Genomic DNA, 18,363 nt, shown 5'->3' on the forward strand with positions numbered 1-18,363 from the left:
GAAACATGTAATATGCTCGGAATATTAAAATTAGGTTAGGAAGAAGTTCTCGGAAGAGTTTCGGGTTTCAAAAACGTAATAACGGATAACGTCGGTTGGTTCCCGTTCTTATAAAATAGATTTTAAATACCCGGAAAAAAAGATTTTAAAAATTTCATATGATTCTTATAAATTCATAAATCAACATAAAAATAATTAGGAAGATATGACAATTATCTATATTTTATTTTGGACATATAAAAATTAAAATACTCAATTAATAATATTTTTAAACATCCAAACACATTTAACACTTAACAAATAATTCACAGAATAAATACTGAACACATATAATAATTATTTATTAGCAAAAATAATTACACGATATATCCCGGGGATTACAGCGGGGAAAGAAAGAAGAAAGGGGGATGGAGTATATGTATTATACTAAGGGCAAAAAGGTAATTAACAAATCCTACTTTTATCCTTTTCTTTTATTTTGAGCAAATCATAACTCAAATAAATTTTGAAAAGTATAAAAATGCAAAGAATATTATTTTTATTTAAGGATTATGAAAATTAGCTTCTGCCTCGCATTTTTAAAACAATTTTTGAATAAATAGATTATTTATATTGATTTTGCAAGTAATTTGTCAAAAATAGGAATAAGCTTTTAAAAATCATTTTAAAATATCAAAAGATCAAACTAATTCCAACTATCATTTTTAAAAATTCTCTAGGACTATTCATGAGATAATAAAACAAATTTCGTACCTTGATCATATTCTAATAATTTTATAAAAAATATATAAGGATCGATAAATTCTTATATTTACTAGATAAATCCCTTTGAAAAAATATTTAAAACTCGTGAATCACAAATTCACACTCGTATCTTTAAAATAACATATATTCATACAATAATATCAAATATATTCGATATATGTACACCTTAACACATCGTTCCCTTTTTAATAGATGATTAAGCAAACAATAATTCCTGGATAATTCAAATAACGATATAACTCTTCTCAGTTACGAATCCAAATACTCATAGGTACACGAAATACACATTAATACCATACTCAACACAATCCACAAATTATCTTATCTTTAATCCTTTTCATTAAATCCTTCTTTCGAATAACATGTCCGTTCTACCTGACGTCCCGACAAAACATAGTTTATGTCTTTTGCTGACTCATCAAACTAGAACGAGACATTTTACGTTCCCTTTTACTATTTCACATAATTTACACATAAGCCACATAATTATATAATTTTATATTTATTCACACATAAATCCACATAGTCCACAATTATATCACAAAATTATATTTTATTCAAATATATACGTCGCGAAGAATTCCAGTCGTTACAAAAAGTCCGACCCGGTTCGGCTCGGCCCGCGGGCTTTAAATGGACCTCCTTTTTTCTCAAAAATCCAGTCCGAAGCCCGAAAAAATATGGATAAAAGCCCGAATAAAAGTTCGGTTCGATCTGGATAAAAGCCCAGGCATTTTGAAAAACTCGATTAAAAAACTGATTTTTTATATAAAATTTGAAAATATATCATATTTTTTATAATTATTTAAAAATTATATTATAATATTAGAAATAATTATGGTATATATAATTATTTATATATTATATTAAAAAATAATTATTTATTTCGGTGTTTAAACTACTCTATTGGATATATCTAAACATTATTTTCTCTGATATTTAAACTACTCATAATCCGAATTATAAAATATAAAAATATTTTTTAGTAAAATAAAAAAATCTGGATAAAGCCCGGTTCGGTCCGATCCGGCCCGGCCGCGTGCCTAAAACGAGCCCTATATTTCTTAGAAAACCGGGCCTGACCTGACCCAATTTTTAGAAAACCGAGGCCGATCCATTTCCAAAAAAACCTAATTTTTTAAATCCGAATAGACATGGAGTCGATAGTTAATACAGTTTTTAACAACATTTTACCATTATTTTTAAGATTCTAATCAACCAAATTTTGTCAATTTACATTAATTTCGTAATTAATATATATTGCATAATGTATAATACTTATTTGGTATAATTCATTTAATTTCCATTTGTTTAATTAAAATTTAATTTTGTTTAAGCTCAAAAAAAGAATTACTTTGTTTAATGTCAAACATGTCTATACTAAAATATTTAATAATTTATTGATTAATTAATTAATACCTAAAAGAATTTGATCCCAAACAAATTTAATTTATAGAGGATTTATAAAGGAAAATGTTATTTTCAGAGGTATTTTTTAATTTCCAGAGCAACATTAGTGTGAAAAGACAAAACTGTCCTCCTTACATTTAAAATCAAAACCCTGAAAATATAAATATAAGAAAAATTTGATATTTTCATAATTTTTTTATCTGAAAACAAAAAAGAGCTTTGAAAATAACATTCCCCTCTATAAACTCAACCAACATAGCGAATAAATACTTGAACTAAACTAACAAGTCAAGTCATCAGTTTATCTCCAAGCCACGTGAACTTCATCTTCTGTTCCCTCTCTACACGTGTCCAATCTCTCTCTCTCTCTCTCTGTTCTAAAAAACAACAAAAACCCACTTTCTCTCTCCTCTTCTTGATCCAAATTACTGTTCACCCACTGCCTTTCTCTCTCAAGTTTTCATATATTAATGATGTTTATAACAAAAATACGAAGTGTTTTGTTAAAAAATCACATGGGTTTTAATAGTACGGAAGATATAGGGTTCTTGAATCAACATCAAGAATGGCACAAAGCTATTTTCTATGCCCTTTGTGCTGCTTATGCCCTTGTCTCTCTTGTTGCATTGGTAATGCTCTCTTTTCTTTATAAATTATATATGTATGTGTTTGTATTTCTTTTTTATTATCTCATTTTATATGGTGCTAATTATTTCCGGTTGCCATGATTTTTGTTTAAGTTATATATTATTGTGGATGTTTGACATGAATTATTGTCTTTAAATTTGTTGGTGATGACCATTTTGGGTTTTTGTTTTTTTGTTGTTCGAAAAGTTGTTGAATTTGACAAAAAAATGAATGTATAAGTTAGGGGATGAAATTTGAATAAATGATTCTTATGAAGTCATATTTAGTGATGATTAGTGAATTGGTGTTTTCGGGTTTTGTGGCTGTAAAATTGAGTTGGGACAATTCGAGTTCTTGTCATCTCTCACATTGGCACGGTTAATTTGTAATTTCAATTTAAGACAATCAATTTTATTGGGAAAAGATGGTTTAATGCCTTAACTGAATAACCTTAACATAGGAAGTTGGGAAGAATTTGTAGATATGGAAATATTGAAAACGTAGATTATGGTTTAAGGTAGAAATAGAAAAGAATAATTGTGTTCGTAGTTCAATTCTATATTTGTAGGTGTTGTTAAAATAATATTAGTAGTTTTAGGTAAGTTTGTAGAATATATCTTTTTTGTAGGCAGTGTTTACATAGACGAAGATTTTACACCACTTTATGTATCTAGAAAGTAGGGGATCACCCTGAGCATAAGTGGAAATTAATCAAACTCAAGCAGGGAGAACCCATGTCTAAAGAGCGTTTTACAGTTTGATTCTCATATGTAATTCTTAAGTACGATTGTTCATGTATGGGTGAAGCATGATATTAAACATGTCTATGTCCTTAAAAATTAAACGTGCGTGCAGAGAATTATTACTTTAGCTGCTTTATAACGTCTTTTTCCGAGTTCCAGGTGCAACTAATTCGCATTCAGTTGAGAGTACCAGAGTTCGGTTGGACAACACAAAAGGTTTTTCACTTGATGAATTTTCTTGTGAATGGAAGTAAGTTAGGGACTTAGGGTCCATGTACTTTTTAACACTTTCCTGGTGATTTTTGTGGTAATATAAAAGACATGAGAAATTGTACCGCTTTCTTACAGTAAGAGCTGTCCAGTTTGGAATGTACAGAAGTTTGTTCAGCACCAGACCAGAAGTAAGTTATGATCAATACCTATATTGTAAATACGACTATAATTTCCGTGCTTGCATACTTAGGCGAGTCAGTTCGAAATATAATCATAATAATGACAGATATCAGAACACAATACTCCCTCTGTTTCATTTTAATTGTCTCTTGACTTTTCTGCACACATCTCAAGATGCATTGACCGTATAGTAAAAATTATCATTTTCAAAATTTTCTTTTTATAAATAAAAGTTTAAGTTATATATTTTTATTAAAAAAAATGTCAAAGCACGTAGAAATGAGTGCAAATAAGTCGAGCGACTATTAAAATGAAACAGAGGGAGTAAATGGTTTTTATTTTTAAGTTGGACTACAATGTGCATTGTTTGTCTTGAAACTGGTGAGATGCTATGATCTATTTCAACAAGCATTATATTAGTTGCTGGAAGATGTATGTTTAGTACTCGAGATTGTTTTGGATTAGTACTTATCCACAACTTGACAATAATAGTTTTAAGAAAGTGGTACAGATTTATTTGGATGCACAAGTCAAAAGTATTATTCTTCTATATTCATATAAGATATCGGCTAGAACATTGTTCATATTTGAGATGCTTCAATATATTTTATCTTACTGGACATATGTCCTATTAACTATCAACTGAGTATATATATTTGCTACAGGCATTCAATATGATTATCCTGGATCTTCCCGGGCTTCTGTTTTTCTCAACATATACGTTACTTGTTCTGTTCTGGGCTGAGATATACCATCAGGTACTTTTTCTAGCAACGCATATATTAATTTAAATTAAACACATTAAGCTGTGAAAAAGCTAGTGTTTTTATTACATTTTTTCGTGTTCTCAGGCAAGAAGCCTCCCTATCGACAAACTTAGACCTTCATACTTTATCATCAATGGAATTATATATTTTGCACAGGTAGGATGAAGCCCGTTAGTTGGATCCACATCATACAAGAATAAGAAAGTTTAAAATAATTTAAAGTTTTTCCTTAAAATATGAATATCCAATTTGCTGATCCTATCAGAAGGTCGTCTAATCCCAGGTTTTTGTGACAATTTGGCTACATATGTAGGTGTGCATTTGGATATATTTGATCATTAGTCGAAGTTCCGTTGCAGTTGAAGTGGCAAGACTCTTCCTTGCAGGTCAAAGTTGTTAGAATTGATTATGCTGAACTAGATCAAAGATTTAGAGTTAGGTCATAGTTCCATAGTTTCTAATTCTATATAATAGTAGATGCCTCGAGGTTGTTATTGGTTTTTAACTATATTTGGCATGTCATTAACAATTAAAGCTCTTTTGCAGTCACATCATTCTGTGCTGCTCTTGGCTTCATGATATATGGGGGAAGGTATTAATTATTCTCGTTGCAACTTCTAAGATTGACTTGAATAGTTTTTAGTCTTGTGTCATAAACAGCTTATTTCTTATTAATATTCACATAGGCTGTTTATCATGCTGCGTCGGTTCCCAATCGAGTCTAGAGGTCGCCAAAAAAAGCTTCACGAGGTATGTACTTTTATCATGCTTGTATAATCTTTAATGTATACCTTAGTTATTTAACATTATCAGATGTGTAATTGGTTCTTTATTCACCTTTATTCCTGTTAAATTTATATGCGTCTTTTGTATAGTTCTCGGAAAAATTAGGTTGTGCTTCTTTTGACATTTTTGTTAGATGTGTAGTTGTAGTTTAGGCTTCTTTTATAATCGTTTCCCGCTTTGATTTCCGTAGAATAGTACTTCATCCTCTTACTCTTTGCTACAGCACAACCAAACATTTGTAGACAGGGAAATGTAATGGTGGTGACACAAACTTGTACTAGAATTTTGTCCTTTCCCCAGTATATGCTCTTCGAGAAATGTCACAGTTATTCAGATGGGTGTAGTTGTCATATATTGTACTGATACCATTTGAAACTCATGATGCAAGTGTGTATCTATAGCTGATTTGCAAAAGTTGAAGCTCTCAGCATGTGAGTGTATAGGCGTTAGTAGTCGTTATCGCCAGTTCTCAACTTATTATCCAAGACTCCAAGCAGCACACACTTATCTACTAATGCAGCAAAATATTGAATAAGTGCCTGAGCAGCTGTCAATGATTTAGCAGTTGTGGTTGTGCTCCGCAATTTTTTTTCTTTTTATACATGTAATTTAGTATATGCTTTCATTACGTTACGCTGTCCTTGAATATTCTGATATACATCTAGCTTGTATGTCCCTGTGTAACAGTCAATATTCAACACTGAAGATTGGCAGTGTATCTAATAACTTAAACATCATTGTGAAGAGAAGTTGTGTAAAACACAAGTTATGAATCATGTTGGTTGTGGGTCTTACCCTGTATCTCTTCCCGTCCTATAATGGCAGGTCGGCTTTGTGACAGGAATCTGCTGCACCTGTTTCTTAATAAGATGTTTTATGGTGAGTTTCCTTTGCTTTTTCTGTGCGAATGAACACCATTTTTATTCTTCCTAGGCGACTTTAACATTATTATATATTTCTGATTAGGTTGCCCTCTCTGCATTTGATGAGCATGTTGATGTCGATGTGCTAGGTCATCCTATATTGGATCTTATCTTTTACTCGGTAAATACTTCTATTTGTTGGTTACGTACTGAACATGTAATTCATGAATTTTATTAGGTGTTTCCAGTCTGCATTACATTATTTACAAAATTTCATCAGCACGTGCATCTGAATAATATAGTGTCAAGTTCAATGGAATTATCTATATTAACACAGTACTGTTCTTTGCTTTCTCTTTGCACGTAACTTATGTAACAATACATGCTTAAATTGGGGCTGGGGAAACTTTCTATATAATTGTATTTGATTCCAATTCTTATTAGGACCAACTATGTGACAGTATCTTTATGCTTCATATCATTAAATGTACCACGAAATGAGTCATATTAAACTGTTTTGTGTTCCAGAGGACTAATCCACTTTTGATAAGTAACAGTTCCAAATGCGATTGTCTTCCATCTTGATATTATGATTTCATAAACATGCCATGCTATCAGTTTTTGCCTTTTTGGTGAAACTGATATCATTATGCATACAGAAATAATGCTTGGTTTCTACTCTTTTCAGGTAGTGGAAATTTTGCCATCTGCCCTGGTACTTTTCATTCTTCGAAAGTTGCCACCGAGACGTGTGTCTGATCAGTACCACCCAATAAGTTGATGCTCCTCGTGAAATACCCCTGAAGATCAGGTGATTCAAGATAGTTCAAGGTCGGATAGATAATGATGACTCTAGCTCTGTCTATGATGTATATTCCTCAATCCTCGTGTTGCTATCTGTTCATAAATCATAAAGTGGCACAACTCTTTAACCTTAGAAGGAATGTTGTATTACAGTTAAGAGGATAGTGTTCATCAGCTGCCCTCACTTTCTCTTTATCCATGTCTCTTGTGTATAAAGATGTGATGGCATGCGGCCCTTTTCTCTTTATCCGTCTCTGATCTCTTACATATACATGTGATGGCATGCCTCATGCCGTTGGGCAAACTGAATATAGGATCGGAAGTTATATATACTATACTGAAATATAAATTTAACTTGACTTGTTCGCATGTCACCATGTGATATGTGCTCTAGTAAGGAAACCTGTAGCACATCAGAACATGGGGGCAAGAAAGAGATAAATTGGCAATCCTTGGTTGATCTTGATTAGGAAGTCATGTTTCTATTTGCAATTTTAGAATTTAGTATTAATGTAATAACAATAATTTCAATAAATATAACTTCTAGTTATATTTTGACAATATAAGGATGCTAGAAATTTAAGGTGTTGTATCTTGCTTAGGATTATTTTATGTTGAAGATATCATATACGAGTAGGTATCTAGTTAGAATCTATCTGCATATTCAGTAGTAGTTTACTCCATTTCTACTAGGATAAGACTTCTAATATTCGAAGTAGTCTAGTAATCATCTGAATTCTATCTTAAATCGCTTATAATATATGTAAATCTATTGTGTACATATTGTTTAGACTTTTCAGCATATTCACAAAATTAAATTAGCTGAATATGAAGATGAAGATTACTTTGTTGTTGTTCGTTTGCATGGCCATGAGTGCAGGCGCCACTCGTATTTTAAACGAATCCAGTAGCCCTCTCCAACATCATCAAGAAGATGCTGTGTATTGGGGTAGGAGATGGAGATGGCCATGGCCCTGGTTTCGTAGACCCTATTTCCCTCCTCGTAATCCACCACCGGTTCATCGTTCTTCTCCACCATCTCCACCACCTGTTCATTTCTCTTCACCACCACCTCCTCCGGTTCATCATTCTCCATCCCCTCCACCTATTCATCATTCTCCACCACCCCCGCCAACGTTTTCCCCACCTGTTCATCGCTCTTCTCCACCACCCCCTCCGGTTCATCGTTCTCCACCACCAAAACAGTCATCTCAGCCTTCGCCAGTTAAAACGAAGCCACCACCAGCACCTCAACAGCCTTCAGAAGATTTCAATGATCCCGCCCAGTGCGAAACGGGTCTGGCTAGAATCGATAATTGTCCGGGTGATTTGATCACGTATTTTTTCGGTGACAGTACTTCAATAGGACAGGCTTGTTGCGACAGGATCAAACAATTATCAGAACCATGTTTTGGCCGGGCGTTTATGGAGGAGCCATCTTACTATAACAAGGTTATTAAATCGTGTTCGTAGGATCATTACTTTGTAATTATATAACTGAGTTAAGTTATATAACTTCACCTTCGATTATTATCAGTTTATTAGAAGACACAAGTTTATTTTATATTCTGTGCCCTGACTAAAATTTTAACTTATGTAGTAGTTTGTGAAAGTACATAAAAATAAAGTAATGACAAAAATGATATGATACAATACTTGCCGACTTAAAAGCAACGGATACAAAGTTCTCTCCTTCTCTATGAACTTAAATAGTAACATGTACATATTAAATTAAAAAATTACAAAACTTGTTAAAATTTATATTGTTGCTGTTATATCCGTAGATGGAAGCAGTAATTTAGAGTTGGTGTGTGTTTGACAAGTTTTGAGCTGAGAAAGAAAATAAATGAATAAATGAATGAGCAGCAATAAGAGCAGCCACAGAGAGAAAATAAGAGCAGCCAACGCCATATATAAAAGATATGCACCGTAATTAATCGAATATTAGCGTTCATATGATAACAGTAATCAGAAAAAGTAATAAAAAGTATTAATAAAATAATATAAACAAAGTAATTGGTTGCAACCGGTGCTTGTCCATTTTTTTCAATCTCTTCTAGTGCATGACGTACCGGTGTTTGTAGGTTAGTTTGTTCCGAATTTTTATTTTGTTCAAATCATTCCAACCAAAACAGTATTACTGATTTTTTAATAACTCAAAACCATTCCAAATTATCTATATTCGCTTGAGTGGAGAATCATGGTTTAATCTTCACATTTATTAATTTTTTTTATTAAACTTTCAACAAAACTATGATATAATTTGTGTAACGTGAAATATAATACATGTCAGTATTACATATTACATGCAAATATATATAAGTATACATATTTTTAAACATATAATTTATATATTACGTTTATATTTTTAAACATATAGCTTACATATATTTTTCAAGATTTTCCGATTTAGCAGATCATGGATCATGATATTTCAGAACACAGATGGTGAAAAATTCATATTATTAATTTTTCGGAACATAGATGTAGTGATATGATAAGTATTGCATATTCTTGACTTTTCGGAAGAGAAATCTAAATAAATTCAAAATATGTGTAAGAGAACTGAATCACTGAGTGAAAACTCCCAACAAAAAGAGGGATTTTTAAACAAAATTAAAAATTGGGAAACAATGGTTAACAAGGAGAGGGATCTCTAAACAATAATAAAATTAAACATGAAATAATTAAAGTGCTTATCACTAATCAAAACCGTTCCTAACACCTTATAATTTCATTTTTAATAAAATTCGAGCACAAAAAGATTTAGAGAAATATTAACAATTAAATAAACATGAAATTAAGTATAAATAACTAATAAAAAAATAGAGGTTTTACAAAAATACCTAAATTCCAATTTTTTTATTATAGAAAAACGGTACAAACTTATATGCAATATAAAATGTCACTTTATATGCAATTCCGTTCGATATCGACTGCAAGCTCATATACAATTTTTATCATATTTTTGAAAATAAATTTGAAAATATAATATTCTTCATCATTTCCTAAAAATTAATCTAAAAATATTATTTCATTTTATGTGTATCTAAAATAATCTCAACAAAATAAGTTCTCCCTCTATTTCTAAAAATGTTTCCTATTTTTGTTATACACGTTTGTCAATGCATATTTTTAATTGTTAATATCTTTAATTTCGTAGTAATGTTAAATATAAATTTTTTACTATATTAAAATATTCATAAATACGAATTTAACAAGAGTAGTTAATCGTTTAGCGTGAAGTAAATTGAAAACGTATCCAAGGGACAAAGGGAGTACTTTAGAAGAAGCATAGAGAAGAAAGGAAGGCACGCGACACTAACCGAGTCAACAAAAAAAGGCTGAAGAAAAACAATCCGCCGATCAAATCAGGATACAATTTCTTAATTCTCATCATAACTATGCCTCTTCCATATCAATTTGTTTTGCTCTCTCAGATTTTATGAAATTCAAGAAAGACTAGAATAGTACATATATAGAAGATAGTAGAGAAATAGACGAGTTTTGGTATTACGTATCTGATGGTCTAATGGGCGCTACGGGTTCCAAACTCGAGAAAGCTCTCGGTGACCACTTTCCTGAAGGTGAACGTTACTTTGGCCTTGAGAATTTTGGTAATACTTGCTATTGCAACTCTGTTCTTCAGGTATGTTCTCTCTCTCTCTCTCCCCCATCTCCCCCATCTCTCCCATCTCTCTCTCTCTCTCTCTCTCTCTCTCTCTCTCTCTCTCTCTCCCTCCCTCCCTCATCTCTCTCTCCCTCTCCCTCCCTCCCTCCCCCTCTCTCCCCCATCTCTCCCATCTCTCTCCCCCATCTCCCCCCTCTCTCTCCCCCTCTCTCCCCCCATCTCTCTCTCTCTCTCTCTCCCCCCTCTCTCTCTTTATGTGATTCATTTTGTGTCAAATTTGAAGGTGTGAATTTTAATTATGTTTTTTAGGGGGAATTTTGTTCTTGTTGAATAAGTTTGGAAAAAGGTGTGAGCTTTAATTATGTTTTTTCTTGGAATTTGTTATTGTTTCTTGTTGTTTATAATCTTTCTGTTTTATTTGGGGTTTGGTGTACTGTTAGATTTTTATGTGTTTGGTATGTAGCAATTTATTTAAAATACCTAAAATCAAACTAACAGAAGAGGCACGAGGATGATGTGGGAATTAGATAGGTATATAAGGTAATAGATCGAAAAATGGGACAGAAATTGTAGTTATGGTGAAAAATATATTAGTTCATTTGGCGATTAATGGAATTCATTTAAATGCTAATCGACAAAATTGATTTAAGTTAGAGGTCAGAAGTGAACTTTTGGGATTTGGATTTATCTGGCGGAATGTATGTCTCACTTTCATTTACAACTTACGGGATGTAATTCTCTTAATAGTTGCTCTTATGTATAGATCTAGGTGATTTTTGAAGAATCTACCTCATCACGTTGTATTTTGTCCTTCTTCGTCTACTTTTCTCTTTCCTGTAAAATTATCTATTATTATTTTTACCTGTACGACTGTACCTGACAATTACATATCCATGTATTTTATATGTTACTAAAGTTGGTCAAGGTTCAGCAGTTTTGTGTGTAAAATCAGTAGAGGTACATATGAATGTCTATTCTTACCTTGTTCTTCGTATTATAAAAATTCAATGCTCTGAATTAGTAGTCTTTTTCACATTCATGAGGAAATGTGTATGTTGTTTTTAGGTTTTGAAGTAAAGATTGTCTTCTCTCTCTCAGGTTTCTAGTAAAAGGGATGTTCAGTCATCTTGTACCTCCTATATATACTTTATTTATTAGATAACAACCTGAAAATATGTTACAAAAACAATAACTTTTTCCCAAAACAATTGAAAATGAGGTTGGTTATATTAACCACGCACATAAAGCCTCTAAAATTCGGTTACATTAAGCACTAAACTATTTTGTCCTGTGGCTTCTTTTGCAGTTAATTACTTATTCCCTTATCTTCCAATTCGCTTCCAAAAGCTTTCCGACCGAGTCTTTTTTGGTCACTTCTTTGCTTTTATGTACATGCCTATAGATTTAAATATCCGATTGCTGAACTGATGCAGTTGTAGGTCCATGTCATACATGAGTGAACCACCGGAAATCTTTTATTCTGTTGGAGCTACCTCCACCTCAGACCTAATGTCTTTGCTTCTTAATCTAATCACTTGTTGTGTGGCCACATATTTAATGAAGCGTGCGGATCTGTGGTACAGACAATTTTTTGAGATGATATCTTTTAGGAACCGAAAATTCCGTCCGAAAAAGTACTATTTGCATAAATTAGTCTTCTAAAACTTTGTCTTTTATCTCTTAAGTAAGTACTATTTGCTGAATTTGCATTGCATATACTCTGTCTTGGACTAACTCAGTTTAAAACCCATGATTGCCTAAATTTAAATTTGGCGATTTTATGTAACCGACCTAGGTACCTTGCTGGGATGTGTATACCTTTTAGCTCTAGTAAGCTCATTCATCACCATGACAAAGAAAAATGGGGTCGGGACAGATTCTTGGTGCGAACTACTAGTAATTGTAAATTAACTTGTCTACCTGCCATACATCCTTACATTTGATTAAAAGGATAACATACATGTTGAAGGATGATGTAGTACGAAGAAGAAGTGAGACGATTTGATTACATTATAGATGACTTTGGAAGCCAGTAATTATGATTTTATTTGTTTTCCGTTATTGTAGGATATGATCTCAATTTATCTTATCCATTTTAAATTTGATTTAGATTAGGGAAGTTGTTTAGGTTTAATATAGATATTAACTCCAGCTTTTAATCTATTTAAAGTGTTGTTTGAGAGTCATTATATTGCTGAAAGTGATTTTCTCTTGCGACAGGATTTCTGAACATATCCAAATCCCAATTTTATCCCCATCTCCCATTAGAAGAGCAAATATATAAATATTACTTTTTGTCCATCGTACTCGTATAGTCCTATTTCTTTAAGGGGGAAAACCTTTTGATTCACTATCCCTGTTATGGAGATTTTATCGATGAATGAGACATAATGATGTTACCTGATGTAGTGATGTAATAACTTGCTAGAAAAAATACTTTATGATTACATGGCTACATACAAGCATGTTATAGCTTAAGTGAGTTGGCTGATGTAATGATATCATAATCAATTATGGCCCTATTTTTCAGGCTTTGTACTTCTGTGTTCCATTTCGTGACCAGCTGCTAGAGTACTATGCAAATAACAAAAGTTCTGGTGATGCAGAAGAGAATCTCCTTACTTGTTTGGCAGAATTATTTTCGCAGGTAAATTGAGCAGAGAAAGAGTGTCCGTTTTTTTTTGTTTATGGTCCTCTGTTAAGTATGACAAGGTTACTCGATCATTATATGTAAAAATGTCCCAAGTCTTGGGTTCCTTGCATAATGTAAACTATAGTTAATGTTCTATGTCGTACAATCTAGTTGTCTTTTCCTTAGAGACATATGTCGATTCACTTATATATTTACAGGACTTATGTATCGGTAGTTACGGTGCATGCTTTTCTTAAAATAAAAGTAAAATATATCATACTACGGTGCACAAACACAAATATTTACACCCTGTGTTTGCTTCTAGCTTGGAGTAGGCGTGTAAACCTGAGAGTCAAGAAGGATATTTTGTTAATCACTTTGTATGTCCGTACCACTGGTGAAAACCTTCACAGTCCCAGGAATCTGATTTTTAGGTGTTTAAATCCCTGTATTTATTGAGCTGAACAAACATGCTTAAAATAAGTTTTCGTTATTTGATATATGCATATGTAACACTGCACAAGTCTTTTATGTAATTATGTAGACAATAAACATTTCATATATGGGGTCTGACATTTGCATTAGACATGAGTCGGGATTTATTGTTTCACGGACAATATTTCCACTTTCTTTCGTAGTCTAGTAGTATTTGATTTTCATGTGTTTGTTTACTTCAGGGAGAATAAAATATTTCCAGAAGAATTTTTTTTTTGTGTCACGAGTTTCTGGAAAATGCCTCTTTCTTTCCAAAATAATTTCCTGTGTTTCTTTAGTTATATGTGTATTGGTCACCAATGGTTCCAGTATTTCACTAAGTATTAGTATCAACCTGTATTTAATAAGAAATTATAATGATGTTTTTGTTACTGATGACCTTAGAAACGTGTAATCCCATATCTGTTTTTTCTGTATCTAGATAGGCACTCAGAAGAAGAAAACAGGTGTAATTGCTCCAAAACGCTTCGTTCAGAGAGTCAAGAAACAAAATGAACTTTTTCGGGGATATGCACATCAGGTATGGTATCAAGGACTTGCATGACATCCGTTTCTTTACCTGAATTCTAGCTCTCTAGTGAAGATGAAACATTATCTAATATTGCCTTAATTCTAATTGACATTTATATTTGTTTTGCATGCCTGAACTACTTTTCTTAGTGCAAATGCAGTTTATAAGATGTTGAAATTAGACTTCCTAATTTTTGAAGATCTGTTATCCTTAGTGAATCAGTGATGTTGGCCAAACTCAAATATGAGTAGAGTCATTTGATTCATCCCTTTATGGAAGCCTTACATCTTTTGTATTTCTTATTGTATATGTATTCGCCTATTGTAGTAGTATAACAAGCAGTTAGATTTTTTCACGTGGTCTAGTAAGCGTGGTTGCTTCATGCTCTCATGCTGAAGTAATGAATCTGAATCACCGTTTTCTGCTTCTGTAGCTATGTTCACCCAGTTTTCAACTGTTTATAATCCGTGGTTCACGTTGTTTGCTTAGTTAAATTACTAGTATGTCTGTACTTGTTTGTACTGTACCTGGTTACTGGAGAGACAAGTATTGTGTATGTATACATCATTGCAATATATTTGATCTGGTTTGATCATTTGTGGGTTAATGACCCCTTTTTTGTAGCCAGACAAGTTTATGCTCTGTACTTGATGCATTCCTATATATGCATTTTATCTTACTGCACGACATTCTCCGTCAGTGGGAGATCAGTTTAACAATGAATATATTGTATATGCGATTTTCAATTTAGATTTCAGTAGCAGTGATGTTAATTTGTATAAATATTGTTGTGTGCGTGTAGGATGCACATGAGTTTTTGAACTTTTTGTTGAATGAACTGGTTGATATTGTGGAGAAAGAACAGCAGGCAGCAAAAGATCCATCAGGAGCTTCACCTCTTGATAAGATTGCAAACGGGGTAAAGACTTCTCACGCTAATGGTGTTAAGAAGGAACCATTAGTTACCTGGGTTCACGAAAACTTTCAGGTGAGTTGTAAGTGAATATTTGCTTTTCGGGATGATTTGAATCTGCTGCTCTAATTTATCTGCACCTATTGCAGTAACATCATGAGTTCTCTATGTGCTATGACTGTTTGATGACTTGGAGATCTGTCTACTTAATTGTGCTAGAATTTTTATAGAAGTAAAAATTTCCTGGTTTTGATACCTGTGTTGTGATTCGATACACGTAAATTCTAAAGATATGGTTTAACGGGCGATTTATGAATATCGTGTATTACCCCTTTAGTTGCATAGTTTTTCAAGCAAGGTATGCAAAGTTTACCTTTTTATATATTTTCTAAACTCTTGTCTTGTTAAGTGGTATATTATTTAGAGGAACAACCATTACATATGCCTTTTTTGGCCAGATTTCTGCTTATTTCAGATAGAGTCCTTATAGGTATAGGTATACCTTTGTTTTTCGGAACTAAGTACTTATATTAAGCAATTTTGCATAATACAATTTTTGTTGAGCTGTCAGTCAGTACTTTCTTGGCCCTTAGTTGGATTAATATGAGTTTCATCTACTGTATGATATCCTTGATGGTCTGTAGTACTTGGTTGTATCATGTATGCCATTAGGAAGTCACGTGATTCTTGTTAAGCAGGTCGTGGCCTGTGAAATTGTTTTTTTTTCATTTATTTATATGTTTAATATTCAAGAAAAAAGTATCTGTTTGACCAAAATATGTCAATCCAAACAGGCTTAATGTAAATCCTATTCTTATCTTTCAAAAACGGTGTATCTGGTATTTATTAAATCCTATCTGTTATTATTTGATAGTGTTGTAACCATGGTTGTCACGTGAGTCGAGTCGAGTCGACCGGGGTGCCCGACAAGTCGAGTCGTGACTAGTCGAGACTTCGTAGACTAGTCGTATACTAGTCGACACTAGTCGGCAATGTATTAAACTATAATTATATAAATATAGAGATATATATATACATATTATATATGTGTGTTCTAACTTCTGACGACCCATTTTTTCCTTTCTCTCTTATATACATAGGAGATCTTAAACACTTCTTCGGAAGTTTAGGGTCTTCAAACGAGTCATAGGCTGCTTCGTTAGTTTGATTTTCATTCTCCATCTGCCACAAGAATTGAACAACCAAGTTAGAACATAAGTAAAAAATCAAATGTAAGTGCAAAAATAAGTTGGAACAATAAGTGTGTGTACTGTGAATTATGTAAATGTTTGTATATATAATTATATATACATGTTTTGAGCTACTCTGTCTGTGAGTGTGTGTTACATGTTATTAATCAAATGTATATATAAAAGAGGGAAAAGAAGAATTGAAGATTACCCGGGGTTTTGAGACTTGAAATCGCTACTGGGCACTGTAGAGTGGCTGGATTAGGTAAAAAGCGGGACTGAGCTTTTGTTTTTAGGTTATTTTACAACCCCTTCTGTAACTGGGCTTGGGCCTTTTCTGAATTTTTGAACCAGTCGGTCGACTGGGTCTTCTAATTGACCCGACTAGTCGACCCAGTCGACAAGTCGATAACCAGTCGCTCGAAACACACACAAAGCACAAGTCGACAGTTCAAGTCGCCCTGCCAAAAATGACTACTCGACTAGTCGACGACTAGTCGAGCGACTCAACAACAATGGTGGTAACTTGATGCATGTAATTGCCAAAGGATATCAGTAATTGACATTCTCTAGACATGCATAAACCCTGGCATAACTATCATTCTGCAAAAAAAGCAAGCTTTCTGTAGACAATTTGTCATTTTTTTTACATTACTGTTCCTTAATGCAGGGGATTCTCACTAATGAGACTAGGTGCTTAAGGTGTGAGACAGTAACGGCAAGGGACGAAACTTTCCTAGATCTGAGCCTTGATATAGAACAGAACAGTTCTATCACAAGCTGCTTGAAAAACTTTAGTTCTACTGAGACTCTGAATGCCGAAGATAAATTCTTCTGTGACAAGTGCTGCAGGTATCTGATCTTGTCTTTGCCTTCAAACTTTTGGGACTACTTTATAGAATATTTCTATTTACGCGTCTCTGCAACTGCAGTTTACAAGAAGCGCAGAAGAGGATGAAGATAAAGAAAACACCTCAGATCCTGGTTATCCATTTGAAGCGTTTTAAATACATGGAACAGCTTGGCCGCTATAAGAAGTTGTCATACCGTGTTGTGTTCCCCCTGGAGCTGAAATTGAACATTACAGTGGAGAACTCGGACTCTGAATATTCTCTGTTTGCTGTAGTCGTTCATGTTGGGAGTGGACCCAACCACGGGCATTACGTTAGTCTTGTGAAAAGCCATAACCATTGGTTGTTCTTTGACGACGAGAATGTAGAGATGGTTGATGAATCTGCAGTACAAACTTCCTTTGGATCTGCGCAGGAGTATTCGAGTAACACAGACCATGGATACATCCTTTTTTATGAACGGGCTACCAGTAACGGCTTAATGAAAAATGTGTAGTCAACGTTTATGTTAATTTATTGACTTTGCAGGCAGCGGGCAATCATACAGGCAAAGCTAGCTCTATAATCGCAACTGTGGTTCTTTTACAGCATGTATGGCCATGGTCGCGGCCACAATGAGAAACTTTGAGATGTTTTACATGTACAGTTGTTAACCGTCTCTTTTTGCTACATATAACATCAATAAAAGGACTGTAAATGAACCAACCGAAGATTTGAAGCTCGTTATTGGTTATTATAGAAACACAATGTGATTGCACCCAGTTTTGTCTCTGTTATTGATTTGAAATCATTTTTGTTTTGCTTCTTCTTAAACAATCAAGGACCAGGAATCCGATGTGATTATACTATTATAGCACAAAGTTTGAAATGATACGAATTGGTCCCTGAACAGAAGTTGCACGAAATGTTTTGATTATACTGAAACACACATCAGTCTTGACATTATTATGCCCCCTATTATATGCGCGTGATTAGTGCTTAG

The 18,363-nt window shown here is 33.3% G+C and overlaps 2 protein-coding genes across 2 annotated transcripts; both read left to right on the forward strand.

The window, feature by feature from the left end:
- Positions 1–2,459: 2,459 nt before the first annotated feature.
- Positions 2,460–7,405, forward strand: LOC141684398 (tobamovirus multiplication protein 1-like). The gene is made up of 11 exons (XM_074489330.1): positions 2,460–2,804; positions 3,705–3,795; positions 3,894–3,946; positions 4,604–4,696; positions 4,790–4,861; positions 5,019–5,091; positions 5,252–5,297; positions 5,392–5,455; positions 6,317–6,370; positions 6,458–6,535; positions 7,043–7,405. The coding sequence occupies exons 1-11, from the start codon at positions 2,646–2,648 to the stop codon at positions 7,133–7,135; spliced, it is 876 nt and encodes a 291-aa protein (XP_074345431.1). The 5' UTR covers positions 2,460–2,645; the 3' UTR covers positions 7,136–7,405.
- Positions 7,406–10,453: 3,048 nt separating this feature from the next.
- Positions 10,454–18,142, forward strand: LOC141684396 (ubiquitin carboxyl-terminal hydrolase 4-like). The gene is made up of 6 exons (XM_074489329.1): positions 10,454–10,807; positions 13,320–13,436; positions 14,338–14,436; positions 15,230–15,415; positions 17,201–17,382; positions 17,463–18,142. Exons 1-6 carry the CDS (start codon positions 10,691–10,693, stop codon positions 17,875–17,877), a joined length of 1,116 nt encoding a protein of 371 aa, XP_074345430.1. The 5' UTR covers positions 10,454–10,690; the 3' UTR covers positions 17,878–18,142.
- The last annotated feature ends 221 nt before the right edge of the window (positions 18,143–18,363 follow it).

Source organism: Apium graveolens, chromosome 9, assembly GCF_009905375.1.
Source record: "Apium graveolens cultivar Ventura chromosome 9, ASM990537v1, whole genome shotgun sequence".
NCBI lineage: Eukaryota > Viridiplantae > Streptophyta > Magnoliopsida > Apiales > Apiaceae > Apium > Apium graveolens.

Bases quoted from the DNA above. Each gene is read 5' to 3' on its own strand.
- LOC141684398 (XM_074489330.1), top strand. From the start codon at position 2,646: ATGATGTTTATAACAAAAATACGAAGTGTTTTGTTAAAAAATCACATG. The intron at 3,796-3,893 runs GTAAGTTAGGGA...GCTTTCTTACAG, and splicing joins GAATTTTCTTGTGAATGGAA to TAAGAGCTGTCCAGTTTGGA. The intron at 6,536-7,042 runs GTAAATACTTCT...TACTCTTTTCAG, and splicing joins TGGATCTTATCTTTTACTCG to GTAGTGGAAATTTTGCCATC.
- LOC141684396 (XM_074489329.1), top strand. From the start codon at position 10,691: ATGGGCGCTACGGGTTCCAAACTCGAGAAAGCTCTCGGTGACCACTTT. The intron at 13,437-14,337 runs GTAAATTGAGCA...TTCTGTATCTAG, and splicing joins TGGCAGAATTATTTTCGCAG to ATAGGCACTCAGAAGAAGAA. The intron at 14,437-15,229 runs GTATGGTATCAA...GTGTGCGTGTAG, and splicing joins TTCGGGGATATGCACATCAG to GATGCACATGAGTTTTTGAA.